A 15,306-nucleotide genomic window follows, 5' to 3' on the forward strand; every position below is an offset into this window, starting at 1 on the left:
CTTACAAAATAATTTCCATGTAAAAAAAGTCACAGTTTGTCGTAAAACCATTGAAATATAAGACATAAAACATATGAAAAATACGCAACTAGAAAGACTACAAATCCCAGAATCCCGGTCCCACATGCTGGCTCTTACGGAACCGACTAACTCCCCTTTTGTGTATGTACAGCTCTCAACATGCCCAGACTTGTAGTGATTTTCACCTCTTTTAATACTTTTCGCCTCATTCTGAAAGAAAGAAGTGAAAGGTGCCAACGTGACGGCCGTCTTGGTGTGGTGCGAGATGGGAGATGTAGTTCATTGAGCGGTTTCACACAAAAAAAAGCCGTCATGAACACAGACAGAGGGCTGTCTCCTGTCATCATTAATGGACGTCTCTTTAAAATGACCGCTCAGAGGAGAGGATTTCTCATTTCTCTAAACGCCTGCTGCTTTCCCTCCTCTCTCCTCGGTTCCCCTCCTCGACTCCTCCGCTCGCATCTCTTGTGGGCGGGACTAAGACACGAGGATAGGAGGGTAGGGGAATCGAGGAGGGGAATTAGTGAAATGAGAAAGCTTCATGCACTTCAGCCTCGTGGCCAATAAATTACGGCACTTAACACAAATGTGAAGGAGTCACAACATAAAAAAGAAACATTTATTCAGTGAGCACCAGGCAGTACAAATGTTCGCTTTCCTCAGAAACTCAAGTTTTGTTTGCACTGTAATCATAAATCAGACATCAGTAAAACGACTTTTCATTTCATATCAAACACTTTACAGGCAAAACTCTTGAACTACATCTAAAGCTTGGTGGGAGAAATATTTCATTTAGTGTGCGTCATACAAAACCTACCTCCAGAGTAAAAAACAAAGACATTAAGACAACAATAACAAACACACACACATATATATATAATATACACATGTTCCAACTTCATAAAAATCTAAAAGTGAACTCGCAAGATTTTCCTACTGTGTCCTGCTACTGTTTGTATGAATACAAAAATCACACATTGATGATTTTGACTCTAATACTAACGCTAAAGCTCTGATAGTGTTGACACTAGTTTTGAATGAATTATTGCAAGCAGCAGGACGAAAGAAAACAGAAAAAAAATAGCTGCTTTGGACTTGAATTTGTAAAAGACAATCAAGCTTTAATACTTGCATTACGAGATGCTAAATGGTAATGCATTAACTAATCAATTCAAAGTAAGTCAACAAGTTTTTCCTGGGGGGGGGTTGATTAGGTCTCTGATATTATTTGTGTACTCGCCTATATTTTAGTCTTAGCAGGCTTCTGTTTTAACATGCCTGGATAACAAATTTCAATGCATGACTTATTCTACGGAAGCCATGAGAGGATTTAAAAATGGGTAAAAAAAGGATGATCTTTCGAAATCCTAAATAAACTGTTATGGGACTCACATTTTTAGAATACATTTGGCCTCAGAATATAACTGTTTAAATAGTGTCAGCAAGTGATGTAACATTACCTTCATGTCTTTCATTCGGCTAGAAATGTATTTTAATGTATGCTAGTCTGACGCTTTTAGACTTGTTTAGAACATTAGGTAGTGATGCGCTTCTGCCTTTAGTGGGCTTAATTAAGTATTACAACTACGCTGTCAACCACAATGCGGACAAAACAAAAAACCCTCACTTAATTAAACATCCTGATGAAACGTTTTTTTAAAACAATTTTGTTTTTTCTTCAGAATATTTGTTCTCAACTTCCTATTAGGCTTTTACGGAAGAGGATAAGGGCCAGATGGAAGAAAACAAATGTGGGGATGTGAAAAAAATAAAAACATTTTTCTTTTACTGAGAAAAAAGTCAGAATTCTGACTCTTTTTCTCAGAATTCTGACTTTTTTCTCAGAACAAAAAATCCCTACATTTTCTAATCCTCTTCCGTAGGCTGTTTTATAATCTCTTGAATGTTGTTTTAATAAATAGAGATGATCCTAGTGGTAAAATGTTTTTGGTCAAATCCAGCCAGTGTTTTTTGGCCTGAAAATAAAATGGATGAATAAGAAGTGATGCTGTGATTGGTTGACTTTGCTAGCAGGAAGTCATTTTCATACAGTGAATTAACATTTAAAATACGACAGGAAGACATGGTCACTGACATTAGAGGTTCACACACAAAGAAATATGTCATTACATGTGTGCAGTATGTTTCTCAAACGGTTCACATTGTGCTCATCATATTTATACTGTAAATCTGGTGAAAATCTATATTTTTCTCTGTGTTACTACATCCTATTTAAAGACCAACACTAACAATTGATTATGAACTTGCACTGGGTTCCTATATTACCATGAACACACACACTGTAGTTTATTTCAACTCAATCCCATTTACGCTGTCCTGCTGCCAAAAACAGACAGTAGATAGCCAAATGTGTGTAAATCCACCACTGAAAATAGTCCCAAACAAATGCACTATTTTGTTCGCATGAAGTTTGCTAAAAAACTAAAGGGACCAGCTGTTGTTGATATTTTTCATTCATGGGGTTTGTTGACTGTATTGAACTGTAGGGAAAATACAAAAAAAGATCTACAATTCTGAAAATGATAAGCAACTATTATAATGTTTTAGTTAAAGGAGTACCTCAGCCACAACATGGCCATTTCTTCATCTGTAACTCACCCTGTTACCTTGAATATTTTTTGTTAAATGCCGCCCACATTTAATTCCATTTATCAAGACTTTTTTTTGTTTTCTTATTCTTTGTTCACCATGTAGGCATGTAAGATTTATTTTCTTCAAGAATTTTAATTAACAGGGTGAGTAACTGATATGCAAGCGGACAGTTTGTGGGTGAAGTATTCCTTAAAACAGAACCTGCACAGTAATGGTTCAGTTATTCAGCTGTGCTCAGATCAGTCTGTGTCAGTGCCTGATATCCCGAGTCATTCCTCACAACACATACTGTTAATATCAATGTCCTGTGTGATGCTGTCATTAAAAAAAGTTTAGTTAATTAAAATCTAACTTGGGACGGACGCATGTTGGGTTAAACATTGGCACTAAAGACAAACCTAAACATAGTGAAAGAAACTCATGTGTATTTTCATTAGGCGCCTACTGCGTGTCAACGTGGGTGTATATTTTCTGAACGCATTCACAAAAAGTGCCTTCTGTCTGTCATTTATATGCAGTGATATGTCATCATGTATGTGCCTGCATGTGTTTTCCATTTAAATTCAAATGCATGTGAACTTAGTCACATGTTCTACTCTTCACTTTCAGCACGCCTGCATGTGTGTTTGTGTGAGAGTGTGTGTTCTTCAGGTCCTCTTTTGATGCGTGTTCCCCACGTATGTGTTCTCTATGCACAGCACGATGTAGTGGTTGGAGCAGGAGCGCGTGTGCTGCCCCAGCAGGCGTCCCGTCTGCAGCAGAGCAGCCTGGCCCGTCACCGCCATGTCTCCCGTCCTCCACGCCTCGCAGTAGTTGGAGGTGAGGCGGATGCCCACCGTGTTGGAGCCGTGCCAAACCTGCTTCTCTGGCCTGGGGGGAGATGGGGTGGGTTAGTGAGGGGAGTACTCGAGTCCTGGATTCGGATTTGTGACTTGGACTCGTGCATTAATGGGCTCGAACTCGTACTTGGGAATTCTAGCGCACGAAGACTCAGACTCCGATTCGGACTACTCGGGTGCGCGCACTGATGGACTAGGACTCGAACATGATAATGATTGCCTTAGCCTCCACACACTTACTTTTCCTTACTTACTCACACCAGACTTGCAGTACTCGAGTCCTGGAATTGGTCTAGGGTCGGACTTGAGTGCCAATTTTCGGGACTCGTGACTTGACTCGGACTTGCGCAGTTATCAGCTCGAACACGTACTTGGGAATTCTAGCGCACGAAGACTCCGACTCTGACTCGGACGCGCGCACAGATGGACTCGGACTCCAACTCGCACACTGATGACTACTCAATGTTCTAAACAGACTCGAGCATAGGTAATGATGACTCAGACTCGTACTCGACTTGGACTCCTCCTAGGTGACCCGGACTTGGAATCGGATTCTAAGAGTGGGGACTCGAGAGTGACTCGGACTCGAAAATTGGTGACTTTACTACAAGAGACAGAATCACACTCACCATGCTGAGTCAGTCATCACATTGCGTCCATCGAAGGAGTAGATGGGTGTGGACGGGGTAAAAGTGCCTCCATTCCCAGAGAAGATGGACATCCAACTACTGAACAACACCTCACCCTGAGAAGAAAGGAGAGATGAGAGATTGTATATAAAAGAAGATGTTGATGGTAAAAAACAATATCTATTATAGTTGCTAAAATGTAATTGTATATATAAAAGTGTCCTCACCCTGAGGTTAACCACGGGCATGTCAGTGCGGTCGGCCTTCCTCACGATGGTCGCCAGGTCCTGCAGGTGTGAGGACAGGAAGGCCCGGTAGGTGGTGGTCAGCCCCATGGAGCGGGCCTGCTGGTAGCACTGGAAGTCGGCCCCCCGGATGCCACGCATGTCCCCCTTCAGCGGGGCGTTCAGGGCCACCAGATGGAGCTGGGAAAGAGTCAAAACACAGATATGAGGAGAAGTTATACTTGGTACACACCTGAGTGGGGCTGGTGATGGGCAAAATATTTTAACTAACTGATTTTACATATATGCATGTGGAGCTCAGCGGCGGTTCAAGCAGGTAGACTGTCAGTTGGTGTGTGTAAGTGCATACATATATTGTTACACTCACCCCCGGTACAGCGTTGAAGGTCTGAGGTAATACATTATAGCTGGGCTGATATCCTCTACTGCTCTCTTGAAGCTCCTGTTAAAGAAAAACATAATCAAATAAATATGTATTTAAAGGTGGGGTAGGTAATTTTGGAGAAACCAGCTTGAGTGCGCTAGAATTTGAAAATACACAACCGGAACAATTCTGCCACTTCCTTACAGAGCCCCTCCTCCAACACACACGAACGCGCACATGACCAATGAGGGCACGAGATAAGTTTGTGCACAGATGGAAGGCTGACAGGCAGGTAGGCCATCCAGTTATTTTAGCCGGGCCGGCTCAAATGATTGGTCGTGCTTTTTACAGTACCACGGCTTCCAGAGATGAAATGTTTGTATGGATTTGTTGTCAAAGCACTTAAAGGTATTCATTGCTATCGGGATGTTAAGAGCATTCCATGGAATATAACAAAAAGTGTATCTCGAGCCGGTTTCTCAAACTTACCTACCCCAGTCACTTTAAATTAAATCTGGATATGAACATTTTTGATAGTTACATTATTTTCTTCAGGGAAATTATAATACAGGTTGTTGTTGTTGTTGTGATAACCTTTTTAGCTAAAAGAGGCTAAAATGCACCACTGCATCATGTTCTCAATATACGAAGGGAAGTATTACAACATTACAAAAACTAATAATATAGAAATATGATCCAGGGTTTTCTTGACATAAGAGAAAACAATTAAGATGTGAATACAAAAATGGATCACCAGATTTTGTATTGCTTTTTTTGTAGTTGTGTTTCAGTACTTGTAGAATCATAATAAATAATGCATTTCCACACATTTGTAGCTGGTCTTATCAGATTGTTTTTTGTTGTGTGGATCTTAGTTTCCTGCTGTGGGTCTTCTGTTATGCGTTGCTGTGTGTTTGTGTGTTTACCTGGCTGTGGATTCTGTGTGGGCGGCTCCTCTCTGCAGTTCTGCTGAGGGACTGAGACGTCACTGATGAGGAGGGTCCAGATTGGATCAACTCTCCGAGCTGAAAGACAGACACACATGAACAATGCCGTTAGGTGCAATTCTGCCATGTTGATTTCCTAGTGGAGTGCGAAACCAAACAATTTGAAGAAAAAAAGTATGTCGTAAAATAGGAAAAAAGTCAAATTATAGTTCTTTATTTATTCGTCTAATCTGATGTTACGAACCACGACAAACACTCATCCTGCTTACGTCCATTTAGCTTCTCAACACTCAAATGCAATGTGGATGTAAATGTTGGTCATGAGGCTCACCATTATCAGTAGCTGTGTCTATATATGTATGTTCCAACTGTGTATATGTTTATGCCATGTGTACAGTAAGTACTATGTCAAATACTATGTCGTTTTCTCTGATATTTTCGACATAGGCGTACTATTTTTTCGGATATGTTCGATAAACTATATAATGTTTTTTTTTAAAAACATATTTTCGACATATTATTCTTAGGGCTGTCAAGTTAACGCGTTAATAATGCGTTAACGCAACAAAAAAAATTAACGCCACTAATTATTTGAACGCGATTAACGCATGTGTATTTTTTGTCCTCGGCCGCCCCGTAGTTTCAGAGCGCATCGAGTTTAAAATACCATCTACAAGCTGATGCTGACAGCCCCGCTCCTGCCGTCCGCTTGTGGCCGACCACACTTCCACGCTCACCGGCAGGCACCGACTGGCCATCGGGAGGACCGGGAGGGTGTGTGTATGTGTGGCGCGAGAGAGACCTTACGTGTATTGTTGTTGTTGTTAGCATCTGGTGCTAGCTAGCTGCGCTAACGGATATAAGGAGCTGTTTAAATGAAAACAGAGGAGCAACATTTCGCCGACAACTGCGCCGAGCACTTGACTTTATGCAGGAAGCCAGACAGTGGGACATTGTACGACAAGTCAGTACACTCAGCACGGATAGTGCGCGTAACATGATTGCAGCGTCCAGGCAGCTCCCGTTCGAGCATACCTTGAGTTGCACATAGCTCCAACGATCCATCACACACACACACACACACACACACACACACACACACACACACACACACACACACACACACACACACACACACACACACACACACACACACACACACACACACACACACACACACACACACACACACACACACACACACACACACACACACACACACACACACACACACACACACACACACACACACACACACACACACACACACACACACACACACACACACACACACACACACACACACACACACACACACACACACACACACACACACACACACACACACACACACACACACACACACACACACACACACACACACACACACACACACACACACACACACAGTATTGTATGAGAGAGGTTCCAGATTGAATTGAGGCGAATATTTGTAATGTTCAGAGGTTGTTGTGTTTAATATTCATGAGAATATTTGTCATTGTTCAAATGATAAACATTTGCATAAAGCATATGTGTCCACTCATATGTTGATAACAGTATTAAAAACTTGAAAAATATTCCTCTAAGGTACATTTAGAACAGATAAAAAATGAGATTAATTTGCGATTAATCGCGATTAACTATTTTAATCGACTGACAGCCCTTTTTCTATATCGTCTTAAATATTTTCAAAATACTATACTTTGTCGTAATTTATTTTATTGTGGCCAGCCTAAGGCACACCTGTGCAATAATCATGCTGTCTAATCAGCATCTTGATATGCCACACCTGTGAGGTGGGATGGATTATCTCGGCAAAGGAGAAGTGCTCACTATCACAGATTTTTGCAGATTTGTGAACAATATTTGAGAGAAATGGTTATTTTGTGTATATAGAAAATGTTTTAGATCTTTGAGTTCATCTCATGAAAAATGGGAGCAAAAACAAAAGTGTTGCATTTATATTTTTGTTCAGTGTACTTTATAGTTTTTCTGATATGTTCAACATACTATACTGTCCTATGTCGCTTTTTTTAATACTTCATATGCCTTATGAGCAGGTGATATTTTTGACATATTTTATCTTCTAATTATGGCGTTCATGGTAGATGTCTGGATTTCTATAAATAACACACCTGGATCTTGCGCCAGCCGTTGCGTGCTCTGATGAACAGCTCTCCTCCTTTCTCAGACACATAGGCCAATGTTCCCTCTGCAACGCGATGAGTCTCTCTGCCTAGAGCGTTGCTTGTCTTATAAACAGTCATCTGAAAATTCACAAATTCACAGCATAAACCTGGCAATATTATTTTCTTTTTTTACAACACAGATACCTTTTTCTGGACATTTATCATATCCTGCCATATTTAGACATTTCATTATAGATAAGGCACAATGGCTTGTTTAGGTGTCGTACCGCGTTGGCATTTCCTGGAGATCCTGTCGGGCCTTGGGGACCGGGGGGGCCAGGGACACTGGCACCTGATCGTGACATGTCAGAAATGCATTAACAGATACAACAACAACAGTCAGCCTCCTGTAATAACTGACAATGATTAATTTGATGGAAACAAGCCGAGGTCACCATCTTTCTCTCGCCTTTACATACACATACCTGAACCATATCCAGATGCAGGTCCTGGGGGTCCAGCAGGGCCAGGGGGCCCTCGGGGGCCAGGTCGTCCAAACCCAGGAGCTCCAGGCTCGCCCACAGGACCAACAGGTCCATGAGGTCCCACGATAGACTCACCTTTGGGACCCTACAGAAACATTTGAAACAAGATTTTAATTAAAATATATTCAACGGGAGTAAACTCTCAACATTAGCAAAGTTCATCTGCGTCGATTATAACCAATTATCCCAATACTTAAATAATAACTTATTGGAACATTATTTTCAGGATGTAGTTTAATGCAAATAGAACTCACCACAAGTCCTGACCTGCCAGGCAGTCCAGGAGGACCAGGCAGACCCTCACCCTTGTCTCCCTTCTGACCTTGGTATCCCTTATCACCTCTAGCACCCTGAGAGACAAACGTACATTACATCTAAATCCAGGGTTCACCCAGGTTAGCAAGATATAAAAAGCCAGTTCCTTTAACCTACATTATTTCTAATAGCCTGTATATCTGTTGGATATAATTCTATAAGAAAACACATTTTAGTGTATTAAATTAGTTATGAGGATGGCCATAAATAAAAATACAAGCTCAAATAGTCAGAAATGCTGAGAATGATTGTAGAGTCAGGTTATAATTATCTGTGGTTTGGCAGTGCTAGGATTCCAATTCCCATTTATTAGATTCATTGTTAATATGAACATATTCATGACATGACATGATAATTTAGTCTTCTAACATAGCTCCAGATTGTATAATGAATCAGCACTCACCACAACTCCATCTGGAAACTCAGGTGCTGAGAAGAGAAATTATGAAACATAAGTGATACACGTTCAGGTAGTCATTTACCATTAAAATATATTTTTTTAATGAGATTTCTGTTGCGAAGGTCTTACCAGGTGTCCCTGGCTCTCCAGGTATTCCTATATCTCCTTTGTTTCCTTTAGCTCCGACTGAGTCTCTCGCTGTACCTGACTGCTACACACACAAACATACACCCTTAACATAACAAGGATACCAGTGACGACATTTGAACTTTTTTCAACATCTGTAAAGAATGTTTAGGGAGGTAAAATATAGGCCTTAATCAAAGCAAAAAAAGACAAAACACTGATGTCAATAGTTAAAACTTTGCTGTCAACACGGCAACAACACAAGGGATCAGGGGATGCATGCTTGAGACAGCAGCACAAACAACCCTCTGCAGTGGCAGTTAAGATACAACAAAGTTAGGGAACAGGGTTAAATCAGGTTTATTTATGACAAAGTTCTACATTTATAAATGATGGTGAACTCTTCATGTTTTATCACGGGAGACTGTTTTTAACTATGTCGTTTTCATAATTAATTTACAGATAACCTTTTGTAATTCTCTTTGTTTTGATAGGAAGAGTGGCAATGATAGGAAGTGAGAGATTGTATTTGTTCATGACTGTTGCTTTTTAAATTCAAATAATCAGTCAATAAAATGTTATTGAGATTCTAAATGTATCTAGACCTAGAATACATTTAATATTTTTAGCAGCATGATTCTGTTATAACATAAACTCATCAGTCAGGTCAACATTTTGAAATGAATGTTCATACAGTTATGAAGGAAACCGTCACCACACCAAAAACCTCAAAAAGGACGCCATTCACCAAGTTCCCTCTTTGTTTGCCTTGTCTTTCCGGAAAGGACAGACAAGGCAAGAAGGATTTAGAGTCAGACCCACTTTGAAACCCGGCAATAACATTTTTCATTTTGGATTTCACCAAAAATCTTAATGAACCCAAGATGCACCAAAGATTGTGGACTTTAATCTAACATTTGTTGCATGCAACATTAAATATTAGCATCCAACAACAAATGTGTAAGACAGTGAAATACATGTCAAACTTCCTATGAGAGGAATGTTAACGCCTGATGAAATGAGGCCAGAACCACAGACATTTATCCCTTTTAAGGACCATTAGGACAGAGAAAGGAGAGGAGCACATGAAGGGAGGTAAAGTAAGGGGGGAGGGATGGGGTGCTGTTTGTAGCCCAGACCAGAGAGCTGCCATGCTGCTCCACCCACACAACAACAGAACCACCTCATTTTGAAATGAAACAGACCAATCAGATGGTCCGATTCAGACTTACTCGTCCCATTTTGCAGTGCGGTCTGGGGCGCACCGGAAACACTGTCTTTAAAATTCAAAGAAGAGCAGCGTCAACAGACTAAATTAGTCAGGTCCAATACTGTGCTAAAGATTAGCTTTAACGAAAGGATTACAAACAAATAAACACATATACAAACACTCAAATGATACCCATTGCTTTTAGAGAAATTCCAGTGAACCAAGGTCCTAATTTCTTTAATTCTAGTACACATTCACGGTACGGTGATGCTCTTTGGAAGCCAAACCTGGTGTTGGAGCATCAATAACAAAAAGTGTAGTGGATTTCTACCAATCAAACACATTTTTTGTACTTGTTTTTAAGGACCAGTGGGAAGGATTTAGTTGCATCTAGTGGTCAGGTTGCAGATTGTAACCTACAAAATAATCCTCTGCTCCCCCCTCCCTTAACGTATTATAGAATTGACAGTGTATTTCCATGTATCGCAGAAATGCTAAAGGTGATTATTCACTAATGTAAACATAGTAAAGGCTTGAATATAAAGCCATTGCGGGGCTGCATAGCTTAATAATTCAAGTGTTGCCATAGCACGTCTTAGTCGTGTTTTGTGAGTTCACTTCTGCTTCTTTGCGTGAGATTGAATTTGATTGCTGTTATTACTGTTAATGGTCTTCAATGTGCAACATGCAAACCTTTATAACAATTGTAACAATATAATGACTGACCCAAAGCAAAAAGGTTCCAACGTATTGACTTTTTTGTTATCTTTTTTTTTTTTTATAAATATTTGATCCATTTCATAAATCCCCATATATCCTACACACAGGTCATTTGGAATATGCCTAACATGTATCTGTGAAACAAGCCTTTTAAAAATAAATTGCAATGTAAATTGTTGACTGCATCTTTATTGTCCCAATCAACCAACTCAAAATGGCAAATTAGAGAAATAAAAAGCCCAAATTGGAAACTTACTCCTTTCAGCCCAACTACTCTTCCTGGAAGTCCAGGCTGGCCCGGAGGACCCGGAGGTCCCTGAGAGAGAGAGAGAGAATATGATCACATTTGTGATACTGACCTATCTCAGTAATACATAGGTATCTGTGTATAAAATGTTCAAATGTTCAAATGCTTTATGGATTCAACAACAAGACAAATCTGATATTTTCTATCCTTTCCTCTTACCGATAGACCCACAGCATCTCCTTTGTCACCTTTCCTCCCAGGCATACCAGATCGTCCCTACGTGAACAGAAAATAAAACTTGTCAGTATTTATGAAACATACACACACAAAAAAGATTGTGCACAGTGTGAGCTGCAAAGCATGAGTTGATGACATCCTCCAGGTAAGAACTCTTTACAGACTATATATGTATAGAAGACTATGGGAACATCACTCTTCTGGTTGGATGGTCATTTTCCTTTATTCAAGTATTAAAAGGTACTTACTGGGCGACCAGGAAAGCCATATTCTCCTTTTTGTCCATTTGGTCCTATCGGGCCCTGAAACAAACAGACAAAGTGATGTAAACAAAAATTAAATATATCACTAAGCACAGAAGTTTATAACAACAGAAATACATGGACGTGTGTATACTGTAGCTTGTCCTTAATTAAAATGTGTCACCTGATACATTGTCAACTCACCATTAGTCCAGCAGGTCCAGAGAAACCACGGTCACCCTATGAATTCACAAAGCAGAACACAGCAAAATGTGAAATGAGGAATTGGCATTGTGTTTACATCATTGGTTTCGCTGACTGTAGGTCTCTAGAATAAGTGAAAGGATTACTCCCATCAACCCAAACCCCCATAAGGTCCCTAAAAAAGCAGAGATGCATTGTAGTTATTTGGTCTTAAGATCTAAAAGGAGTTAAGTTGCAGTGTCTTTAAAAAGCAAGAAAATTGGAGGCAATCGGTGTGGATTACCAGGCCAAATAAAACGGAACATTTTTGTTTAAGGACTTACGACAACCACACAAACGCTACCATGTCTTGTTAATTGACTGTGCTGCTGATGCATCAATCAGTATAAAATTGACATCAAATCACCAGTGTGCCTCTTTCAATGTGTGTGTTGGCTGGCTGACGGACTGCTGTTGATATAGTGCTGTTTAGTTAGACTTTGACCAAATATATGTATTGTAGGGATAAGTGTGTAGGGCTAGCATGAGCAACTACAGCATAAAACAACTTCATCATCCTATGTCTTTGACCACTGTTAGTTACTGAGTAAGGTATGGTTTTAACAGATAGGGGTCAGGGGTCTCCTGTATGGTACCTTGAGGCCTTTCGGCCCCTGGGGACCTCTTGGTGCTGATATGAGGGATCCATCAGCAGCAATGGTCACCCCTGGCTCCCCTTTCTCCCCCTGTTAGAGCAAAGAAACAAACACAAAATGTTTTCCAGTCCATTATGTTTCTGCATAAAATGTTCACACCTTTTCGACATTTTGAGATATTTACTCATATATTTTAATCCACATTCTGTATAGTTCTCACCTTGAGCCCTAATGGCCCCTGGACACCTGCAGGGCCTACGTCTCCCTTTGGTCCCCTGGGGCCCTGGAGAGGGAAGAAAGAGTGGCGAGTGAGTTAGGAGGTTGAGTGATGATGATAGCGTTTTAAAGTAAGGCCCTTGGTGTGAAGCTTTATGAATTGTACAGTTGTTAAAATAAGTGTCAAGTTTTTTTTTTTTATTACCGAAGGGCTAAAACCTTCTGATATGTATTCTAAATTATGTGTCTTTGTGTCCTCAAAGGAAAACCCACCCTCTGAGGCAATAACATTTGCAACACTTTGGGTACCTACGCTGTTTAGCCCAAAGACAGTAAAAACCAAATTGGTAGAAAAAAATAATTACATTACTATCATATCATTTTAACATATTTGTTTATGAATTGCAAAATACCCATGAAGACATTCATTTTAGACATTCAGAAGTCAGTTGCAAAATGGTCTTACAGGAAATCCTGCTCTGCCAGGCAAGCCTTCAGGGCCCTGCAACACGCAGATGAAACACAAACAAACAAACAAACAAGCAACATGCACAAACATTAACACAGAGCCAAGCAAAATAAGTAAGGCTGGGTTAACAACATGCTCATTCAGTACAAAGCATCATCAAACAGAAGAGCAGCCAAAGCACTTCAGACTGCATCAATTATGTTACGGTTAAGTTATATCTCCTTGTCTTTAATAATGTAGTTTGTTCATGTTGCAAATGTGTGTTTGTTATCTATTAATGTATCAGCTGTTTTCTGTTGGCATTTAAACATTTGTGCAGAAGGTAACATCTTAAAGATAGAAATAGCTCAGTTCTACGCACCACGGCCCCTGGTGGTCCTCTGATATCTGTGAAGTTGAAGATCCCATCTGTCATGTTGAGCAGCAGCTGTAGACAAAACATACATATTAAGAAAAAGTGGGCATGTTGAAAACATTTAGAGATTTGTAAATGTTATTCAATAGGTTCTTTATGAAGGACCACACCAACAACTTTTCACCAGTATAGTTTCAAAACGGAGCCTAAGGGTCAAGTGGGTACAATAAATGTTTTGTTCAATAGCATTAAGTTAACAATTAACAGTTTAGAAAAACACCCTGCAGATAGAAAATAAAGATGATGACACTACATAGTACATATAACTATACAGTGGTAGAAATTATATTTACTCCTAAAAAGACTGTACTTAAATACAATTTCGAAGTAGTTGATTTTATTTCTTCATTTTATACTACTTTACACTTTTATTTTGCTACATCTCAAAATAAATATTGTACTTTTTACTCCAATATATGTATCTGACAGCTCTATATTATACATACAAAATATAATTAAATTAATACATTTTGTTACTTAATTTTAGATTCAACTCGCAAGCAAAAGTTAAGTAATTAGCTCAACCTTTATCATCTTAATCCAATGATAAAATATAAATTATTCAGAAATGGTATGGCAAAATCTACTTTTGGTACTTTCAGTACAGTAGGCGCTTTCACAACGCAGTACTTTTCCCACAAAGGTTCATCAGAACTTAGTTCATGAGAACTCTTTAGTTCTCATGAACTAAGTACAGATCGCGTTCAGGAAGGCCCTTAGGATTAGGCAAATGAAGCCGCTGATGTCACTTCTTCTGCTTTGGGTTTACTGGCAGGCCGCAAACAACTTCATGGCGTATACTGCCACCCAAAGTCCCCGGCCGGAAGTCCCCGGAGTTGGGTACTGGCTCCAGTCCTACCTCTCCGACAGATCCCACTTCATCTCCCTCAACAACCACTCCTCTGCCACAGCGTCAGTCACCCAAGGTGTTCCCCAAGGTTCAGTACTCGGCCCCCTCCTCTTCATCATCTACATCCTCCCCCTTGGTCAGATTCTCCGCCAATACAACCTGGACTTTCACTGTTACGCTGACGACACACAGATTTACCTCAGCACCAAATCCCCCCACAACCGCCCCCCTCACCCACATCCAATCCTGTCTGACTGCAATAAAATCCTGGATGCAACACAACTTCCTCAAACTCCACAGCAATAAAACTGAACTCCTCCTCATCGGCTCCAAATCCACCCTCAGCAAAACCCCCAACCTGACAGTCACTATTGATGGCACCCCTGTTTCTCCCTCCACCCAGGCACGCAACCGTGGCGTTATATTTGACCCCACCCTCTCCCTCGAGCCCCACATCCGTAAAGTTGTAAAAACCTCATTTTTCCACCTCCGCAATATTGCCAAACTCCGTCCCTCTCTCACCCGCCCTGCAGCTGAGCGACTCATTCACGCCTTCATCTCCTCCCGCCTTGACTATTGCAACTCACTCCTCTACGGCATCAGCACTACATCCCTCAATAGACTCCAGCGTGTCCAGAACGCAGCCGCCAGACTCCTCACCCACACCAAATCATGGCATCACATC

At 40.5% G+C, this 15,306-nt stretch overlaps 1 protein-coding gene across 9 annotated transcripts in view; it reads right to left on the reverse strand.

Moving 5' to 3' along the window:
• Positions 1 to 610: 610 nt before the first annotated feature.
• The window catches only part of col15a1b (collagen, type XV, alpha 1b), a 60,267-nt gene continuing 45,571 nt past the window's right edge, over positions 611 to 15,306 (reverse strand). For 5 of the 9 annotated variants that reach the window (XM_034199087.1, XM_034199081.1, XM_034199079.1 and 2 more), the window contains 20 exons: positions 13,718 to 13,783; positions 13,354 to 13,389; positions 12,892 to 12,954; positions 12,672 to 12,761; positions 12,037 to 12,072; positions 11,839 to 11,892; positions 11,573 to 11,629; positions 11,363 to 11,422; positions 10,409 to 10,453; positions 9,180 to 9,261; positions 9,054 to 9,079; positions 8,590 to 8,685; positions 8,276 to 8,420; positions 8,078 to 8,142; positions 7,797 to 7,928; positions 5,638 to 5,736; positions 4,715 to 4,789; positions 4,330 to 4,527; positions 4,103 to 4,218; positions 611 to 3,504 (listed from right to left, as the gene is read on the reverse strand). In XM_034199087.1, coding sequence (XP_034054978.1) covers positions 3,282 to 3,504; positions 4,103 to 4,218; positions 4,330 to 4,527; positions 4,715 to 4,789; positions 5,638 to 5,736; positions 7,797 to 7,928; positions 8,078 to 8,142; positions 8,276 to 8,420; positions 8,590 to 8,685; positions 9,054 to 9,079; positions 9,180 to 9,261; positions 10,409 to 10,453; positions 11,363 to 11,422; positions 11,573 to 11,629; positions 11,839 to 11,892; positions 12,037 to 12,072; positions 12,672 to 12,761; positions 12,892 to 12,954; positions 13,354 to 13,389; positions 13,718 to 13,783 — 1,764 coding nt within the window. In that variant the 3' untranslated portion in view covers positions 611 to 3,281. The remainder of the gene's footprint in view (positions 3,505 to 4,102; positions 4,219 to 4,329; positions 4,528 to 4,714; positions 4,790 to 5,637; positions 5,737 to 7,796; positions 7,929 to 8,077; positions 8,143 to 8,275; positions 8,421 to 8,589; positions 8,686 to 9,053; positions 9,080 to 9,179; positions 9,262 to 10,408; positions 10,454 to 11,362; positions 11,423 to 11,572; positions 11,630 to 11,838; positions 11,893 to 12,036; positions 12,073 to 12,671; positions 12,762 to 12,891; positions 12,955 to 13,353; positions 13,390 to 13,717; positions 13,784 to 15,306) is intronic. The other 4 variants (XM_034199080.1, XM_034199086.1, XM_034199083.1 and 1 more) reach the window with 3 other exon arrangements.

This window comes from Gymnodraco acuticeps, unplaced genomic scaffold, assembly GCF_902827175.1.
Source record: "Gymnodraco acuticeps unplaced genomic scaffold, fGymAcu1.1, whole genome shotgun sequence".
Classification (NCBI taxonomy): Eukaryota; Metazoa; Chordata; class Actinopteri; order Perciformes; family Bathydraconidae; genus Gymnodraco; species Gymnodraco acuticeps.